This window comes from Barbatula barbatula (genome assembly GCF_947034865.1).
Source record: "Barbatula barbatula genome assembly, chromosome: 19".
Taxonomy (NCBI): Eukaryota; Metazoa; Chordata; class Actinopteri; order Cypriniformes; family Nemacheilidae; genus Barbatula; species Barbatula barbatula.
The window spans coordinates 13,361,589-13,369,797 of record NC_136782.1 but is presented as its reverse complement, the minus strand read 5'-3'; the positions used below and the strand labels follow the sequence as shown (position 1 = coordinate 13,369,797).

Genomic DNA, 8,209 nt, shown 5'->3' with positions numbered 1-8,209 from the left:
AAAATGAACAGGAGCAGAGTGTGAATCAGGGACAATATCATGATTCTTCTGACTACTGTATATGAGCACAACGTGACTCATTTCCTCAGACACTCCCAAATCCAGTGGATCAGGATTTTGTAAAATAAAACATTAGGATATTGAAGTGCAGAACTTTATAAACAATCATTTTAAAGATTTCAGTTAAGCTACAGTAGAAAAACACAGGACAGCTGTTAAATGCTTTTATAATACATTGTTACATTGTGTCTGTCTGTCATAGTGATAAACAGATTTGATTTGTTTGAGCCACACTAAAATAAAACAACATAAGATCCTTTTTAACTTTATCTTGTAAATATGTTTCTATGCAGAGTTCTGCCACACCCTGCTGTGTTAAAACTAGGGTGGTAAGACAATTGATTTTCTCTGGCAGGGAAACAGGACTTCATTAAACAGGCTACATTTGCGTAGAGTTCTTCTAAAGTAGCTTATTATAGCCTGGCTCTTTTGTTTTACACTGCTTGCACAGCTTTTCTCAGAATGAACCCACATCTCCATCCACAGGCATGTATTCTCAACACTGTTTGAGCCCACGTGATTTCTGCATTCTAATGTATTATATAAATTTCATTAATGGGGCCTTAAAGATACAGGGGTTTAAATAAATATGGGGTGTTGTTGACATCCAAATAATCCATACATACAAAGAAAACAGGTAAATTCACAAATTAAGTTACGTATAATAAAATGGAATGAGACGGGTAAAAAGTATTTAACATGCTTAATGAATTTTATTTAATAAAATAATTCTCCCACACAAACAGTCTTCAAATCTTGAAGGTTCCATGGGCCTTTTCTATGAACTCATATCTTTAGTTCTTTCCATAGATTTCCTATTGGATTCACGTCAGGTGATTGTCCGGGACATTCTAGCAGCTTTATTCTCTTTCTCTGAAACCAATTGGGAGTTTTCTTAGTTGTGTGTTTGGGATCATTGTCCTGCTGAAATTTCAACATCCACTAAAAAGCTATTATACATAACTAAATTATACATGAACTTATTTGTTTTGTTTTCTTTGTATGTATTGATTTTTTTGGATTGTTATACCGACATCTGGTAATTTTCTTTATTTCAACAGCACCTTGAGAAATGTATTTACTGAGAAAAATGGTGACGTGTTCGATGTATATTTTATCATCGTGTTCATGTTCATTCTTAACCTGTAGTGACTGGTTAACTTGGTTCCAAGACATTTTTTTAAAGTTTGATGCAACTCGACTCTTATGAGTGTCAAAAGTGACTAACATGTTGCTTAACATCTTGTTGGAGTTGGAATAACATGGGAGGAGGGCATTATGCCTTTAAATAGACTTTAGTCACACCTATCAGGTTCACAAAGTAATGCAGCCTCACAATTAAATGTTTATGTGTAAAACAAACTGTGAGAGACTAAATGAAAACATTTTACCATGAGCCTTTTGCTTGTTAAAATTTGAACTTCATCGTCAAACTATCCCTCTTTAGGAGATTAGGTCTCACTAAGTGTCATGCCAAATTTGTTCAGAGATTCCCATGTGGTCACATCTACAACCTTCCCTTATGTCCCTCCACCCTATTTCCTGCCCTTTTTGAGGAATTCTAGTCTGGGAAGTCCGACGTGAGCCAGTGCTGGACCAGGAACAACATGTCTGCTCAAGAGACCTCAAAAACAAAACTAACTTCCTTTGGAAAAAACAAAGTGGGACCTTCAATCCCTCTCTGAGTGGAGCCTTCCTTTTCATTCAGCACAATCTCTTCCTAGTTCAGACAGACTGGCACGGGTAAATAGGAAATAATATATTAAAATAGATTATTGTGGACAGTAAGGATAAAAACAGCCAAAAATATTAAAAAAAAAATTATGTCTTTAAAGTTTGATATTCGAATGCATGAGCGTATCAACTGCAAACATCAAATCATTCTAACGTTTGTAATGTACATATATGCAATATTTTGCTGCTTGAATTGTAATAATGACCTGTAATGGTTTCTTTTATTTAGTTATGTAAACGCAACTTTGAGTTTTATCTGAAAGTGTGTGTTTGTGTGTGAATGATAATCACTGCATCCATTTCAATCAAAGCGCACTTAGTTCCCACAACAGCCCCTCTGCCCTCTGGGAACTATCTCCACTAAATGGGTCATTCAGTCTGTTAATTTCTGTTCCTGCTGAGTTATGCTTTTCCCAGGTCTACTTTCACTAAATTGCAGCAGTAGGCTTACTTCACAGCAATTTTGTGGACTTTCTGTGAAAGTGCTTAAACTGGATTATCTGTCAGTGGATCTATAGATTTATTTTATCCGTCTCTTTTTGTTCTATTTTAGTACACGTTGTACCGTTTTCTTATCTTGTATTGTTTTCACAGCCCACGTTGGCAGCAATGTGTCCTTGTGGGAGCTTAAGACAAAACACATTATGAATGGAAATATTTAGTACTCCTCATAGAAACAGACTTAAACCTTGGGTATCTATTTTTGTGCTTTGTATGGGTTTATGGCAAACTGACCCTATTACAACATCCTCCCATCTATCTATTCATAAAGCTTGTTTAGTGATTAACTGGTTAATGTTTAAGGTTAACAAATTATTATGTTTGTAGCACAAACACACATTTAAAGGGATGGTTCACATGAAAATGAAAATCAAGTTGTTCCAACACTATACAATTCTGTGTTCTGTTCAGCACAAAAGAAGACATTTTGAAGAACATTAAACAAACAACACTGGTCCTTATTGACTTCCATTCCATCCATCATGGACACAAACCACATTTCTTAAGAGATCTTCTTATAAGACAAAGTCACACAGTATGCATGTTTTGAAACACATGAGGGTAAATAAGTGATAACATAACTGAACAATCCCTTTACGTTTTTATGTTGCAATAGGTGAAATTCTAAAGAAGCCACTGTCTATGAATAAAACACACAATTTGCTATTGTCTGAAACCAGTATGGGGTTCTGGTGGAACTTTAGCCCTTTTTATTGAAGCTTAGAGTGTCATCTTCCCAGAATCTGTGACAGGGCTGCATGCAGTGAAAACGCTCAGAGCACTAATGCAAACCACATGTCACATCTCAAAATTCCCAGAATTCCTACTGGTAAGGTCACTTAGCCAGTCAATTGTCCTACAAATCTGTCTCTCATTCAGCATTCCACGCTTACTGCCCGTTCACACAATATACACAGTGACATCTTTGATGGATTGATGACTTGCTAGGCCTCCACAGAAGGGGGGTTAAATTGACTTGAGGGTCCATTTTGTCCTTTTGCGTCAGAGCTGACCAGCAATTGAACCCTCGAATTCTGATGTTAGGATTAGAACCACTGATTAATTCAACCAGAGCAGACATTAAAGACATTCAAAAGCCCTTCCAAAAAATGTGATAAGGGAGGACAGTCTAAATCCTCTTAAGGTTTTTGCAATTATCTGTTGAATTGTCTGTTTGTAATGACTATATCTGACTCTTTCATATTAAAGAAAAGTTTTTCCAGTTCTACAAAATACCGCAGACGTATTAATGCCATTAGCGTTTTGTCAGTGGGAGAAGGGGAATTTCTAGGTCACTGAATCATAACTTCATAAGGAACTTTTTTCACACAAATAATGGGACAGTATGGCTCAGTCACGTGTGATGAAACAAAATGAAATCAGGCTGAAATTTACAGGAAACGTCCAGAAATGGAATTTTCCAAGATTCCAATAATCTGGAAAAAGTAGGTTATTTTGGGTTATATGGAATGTCGAATTTGTCTTTAAAAAAGGAATAGTTCATTTTAACATTAACTGGAGCTTAAACCCACAGATCCATTAAACAGACTGAAATCTGTTTTATTGGGTGCTTTAAGAAGGCATATTTGTTGTCTGAGGTCAACTTGGCCCATAGTGTGACTGTGTGGACTGTGTCAAACAAATGTTTCTAATTTTGAGAAAACTAATTACAGCAAATAAAAAAGGTTTTCTTTGCTGTTTTCAACATCTTTCTACATGCGAACGTCTGCATTTCTGTCTCAGTTAAAGCACTAGCCCAGCGTGCTTTGGCAGACAACAGCTCCAGCCGACAACAAAAAGAGGGCACAGTTACACCCTGACCTCTTTAAACGGACAAATTATAATCTCAGGAAACACATATTTTAGGTCAATAACAACATAGACTATGTTACAATATGCATATTTCCAAAAATAGCGTAAGTTTTATGAGCTTTAGAACATTTGATTTGGAATATTTGACTTTAAGTTACACCCTTAATACATGAATACATCATGAATACATTTGTAATATTTTATAATAAATTATAAAGCAAAAAAGTGTTATCCCGGACTAGGTATAAATCTGATTTACAAGTACTGAAATATGGTGATGTAGACAAAATCCTTTTTTGCTAACTCGGTCCAGGCTGCCAAAGATGTCCTCATTCAAGAGCATCATGCGCGCACGCCCCTCATCCTGCCCTCCTCGCGCTTTTCGTCACCCTCCGCTTCAGCTCACTTAAGAGGTTTACTCGCCCTACAGACAACGCGCACTGAGCGCAGTTTATCTGTTAACAACCCGGAATAACCTGCCTGCAGAGAAACGACATTTTACACGCGAATATCAAAGGCAAGTATAATCGTGTGACTTTTGTGTGGAGTGTTATTTATCCATATCGCATTATTAAACTTGGAATCTCAGTAGCTCAGGCATAGAAGAGTCGCATAGTGATTTCGTGCTGGATTTGCTTGACGCAAACTTTCCACGTATCAAAACTGGATTGACAACTGGATTTTTCATTGACAATTTAAAGCCAGTTTAGAGAAGCCATCGCCATCCTTAAAGAGTACTACTACAATAGAGGAGTTTGAGCTAGCTGCTCTGTATTTGCCATAGAACAGATGCTTATTTGGTGATAAATAGCCTACGAGGGTCGTGGTGATCATAAAAGCACAATTCCCTTTATTATAAAGTAGTTGCCTCTTCTTACAACAAACAGACAGATAAAAACACGAATGATCACAATTTGATGTAGGCCTACAATAACAGAATTCTGACAAATCCCAAGATTTATGCACGATGGGTGTAACTTTAGACTCAAATTCAAGCCACGATAAAGCAATGACACCAAGTGGTTTTCTAGGGAAATCCGGGAACGGGCTGATCTCAAGGACTGAGTTACATAATAGATCAGTGTCGCGTATCTGCTGCAAGCGACTTGGAAAGGATCACGAGAATAAAAAAGAGAATCAAAGTGGCTCTTGAATGAAGACATCGTTTTGTTATTAAAGTAATTTTCATTTCGTTTTACAATGTTGTGTTCACAGTTAATTTTAGCATCATAGTCTGGATGGTAAAAAAAACATGTGGCATCCCAGAGAAAAACAATAACAGAAATGTAATATAGCCTACACCCTGTGTTCTGCTCGTTTTAATGCGTGCTGTGCCAGAGACATACGGCGTAATTCACTTAAGTCTTAGGGGTCAAGCAAAAATAACCACCAAGTCTATAATCTGTGAACATTTACAGACACGCAGCGGCTCGAAAATGACCCTCTATTTATTTCTAATTTATATATGTTCATCTCATGCTCATGTCTATTTAAGAATAAACATATAACAGATATTGTAATAGATGTATTTTGGTTCAAAGAGGTTTATTATAAGAAAACATTCAGGGCTTTTAAGACCGCACATAAACCCAGTGTGGGGTCAAACAAAGGGTTCATAGTCAAAACCAATAAAGCTATCTCTGAGGCTATAGAGACACTTAATAATAAACTTTGCTGTTATTTTGTTATGTTCCAAATGTTTACAGTTTTCTCGTTTTATTAAAATGTTGAATGCCAGTGTGGATCGACCTGAAGGACCAAAGTTCAAAGAAGAACACAGCGATTTTAAAGGATTTAAAGAAAGTCTATAGTCAAATCTCAATTTACGACCAAGTTCTGGACAAATTTCATTATTCAGAAAGCAAACCGCTTTTGTATTATACCTTTTTTTAAACAAACAAATGCCTGCAACACTTGGTGTTTTATGGGGCATGTCATTTATAGGATTTATGTTTTTCACTGCAAAGGAAAAAATATAAATCACCTCTCAGGGGATAAGAAAAACAGAGAGATGTTTGCTTTGTCATTCCGATTATAAAGTGACTATATGTGCTTTTGTTTGTTTATTGAAATTCAGCAACCCAGGTAGTAAATCTTTTTTGTCCTTCTCAGATCTGTGGATGTGGTGTTACGATGTCACACTCCGGGAGCTGCTCAAGAATTCGAACACAGGAGTCACAAACATAAATGCATCCATGCTGTTCCCATCAAGATATTAAAAAGTCAAATAAACTACATATGAAAATGCTAATATCAGAGTGAGGTTTCTCTTAAGTTCTTACACAAAGAAACAGCAGATATTGACTTTTTTCACTAAATACTGGGCAACAGGATGCCAGCCAAGACTCCTATATACTTAAAGACGTCTACACCAAAGCGCGGAAAGAAGCTGAAAATACGTGACATTCTATCAGGTGACATGATAAGCCCACCGTTAGGCGATCTGCGCCACAGTGCCCATGTCGGCCCTGAAGGAGAGAGTGACATGTTTGGTGATGTGGGATTTTTGCAAGGTAAGCTTGATATGCTTCCTGCCCTCAGCCAGTCACCTAATTCTCGTTCACACAGCATCGACAGAAGGTTGGATGAGATCTTTGACGTGAACAGGAAGAGTCACGCTTATCATCGCAGTCGTAATTCCCTCCACAATTCTCTTCTCAAAACCACCATCTCTATGCCAGTGTTCATTGACCCTGAGCAACCTCCTCCTAAACCACCACGTCTGCATTTAGATGAGCACTCATCACCTCTTCATCAGCAGCAGTATCATCATCATTACACTCCACAAGAGCATCAGTGCATTCAGCAGCACCGTTCCATGTCTGTGTGTGAGGAAGGGATTGGACATTCTAGGAATCCCTGCCATGAGTTTAATCTGTCTGCTTCAATCCCAGTCCTTCCACACTTGGTGCCTTCCACGGGATCTTTGTCTGAGGCATCCTCAGATGATTCCATCTCGGAGGGCTGTGGTCCACAGGACCCGAAGCGAGGCTTGAGTTTGGACTCGGATACTGGGCTCAGTAATGAGGACCTGCGTAGCGAAAACTGCGAGTCTCTGGCCGTCTCACCTTCCATGTCACGTTCCGAGTCCCTAATGGGTTTAGACCTGGATCTGGGACCATCCATTTTGGAGGATGTTCTTAGGATCATGGACCGTTATAAGAGTGTTGAGGAGAGACATATGAGCTGATCATCTTCTTATGGCTGTTTTAGAGGACAATGTAGAAATTGGGATGACTACTTGACTGTGGCATATTTCCAGCCATAAATAATTATAGCAAATTGTTCTCTTGGGCAATTATTGTTACATTTTGCAACTCTAAGACGATGATGCTGTTTTTTTATTAATGTGGTCATAGCACAAACATGCTCCAACATGACAGGAAGAGTTTTAATATGTTTTGCTACCATTATGCATTCTGACCTAACTGGAAACAAAATATTCAAGCACTAACAACATGTTCATTTTGTATATTTGCTCTGTACTTGTAAACTATCATATACAGGGAAAGGATTATAGGCTACATAGTTTATTTTTCAAGGTTTCGCCCAAAGTTTGAAATGTATAAAGTGTAGTACATTCAGGAGAAAGTTTACTAAGACATGACCAATCATGTTACAGTTTCATATGAGTTAACATTTTATGCAGAAATGTAAAACATATTAATCATCTGTCTATGCTGTGATCTGTGAAAATTCCTTTTGCTGCCTTCTTGAGTACTAAATAATCTGCGTAAAATTTGTATTTTTATTGATATATTATATTACAGTAGTTATTGTATTGCAATATATGAAATACACATCCATGTAAATAAAACCTTAAACAAATTCATTCTGTGTTTTAATCATATAAAAAATACATGATTTTATTCACCTATAATGTGAGTTATTAAACATTTTCATATGTAGGCTACAGAATAATAATTATATTATTTTTAGGACATTATTATTGTTAAATCATTGGTATTTTTGGTCTAGTTAGGTATTTGGTTACATTTGTACTACTTATTTTTTATTTCATTGTACGTTTTTATTCAATACACACAAATAATCTAAGAGTCATGTAGATAGCTTTTTTGGTTTAAATTCGGCACTCTTTTTC

At 36.9% G+C, this 8,209-nt stretch overlaps 1 protein-coding gene across 1 annotated transcript; it reads left to right on the top strand.

Moving 5' to 3' along the window:
• The first annotated feature begins 4,457 nt into the window (after positions 1 to 4,457).
• LOC306908938 (cdc42 effector protein 2) lies at positions 4,458 to 7,938 on the top strand. Its single transcript, XM_079482233.1, has 2 exons — positions 4,458 to 4,624; positions 6,220 to 7,938. Exon 2 carries the CDS (start codon positions 6,440 to 6,442, stop codon positions 7,295 to 7,297), a length of 858 nt encoding a protein of 285 aa, XP_079338359.1. The 5' UTR covers positions 4,458 to 4,624; positions 6,220 to 6,439; the 3' UTR covers positions 7,298 to 7,938.
• The last annotated feature ends 271 nt before the right edge of the window (positions 7,939 to 8,209 follow it).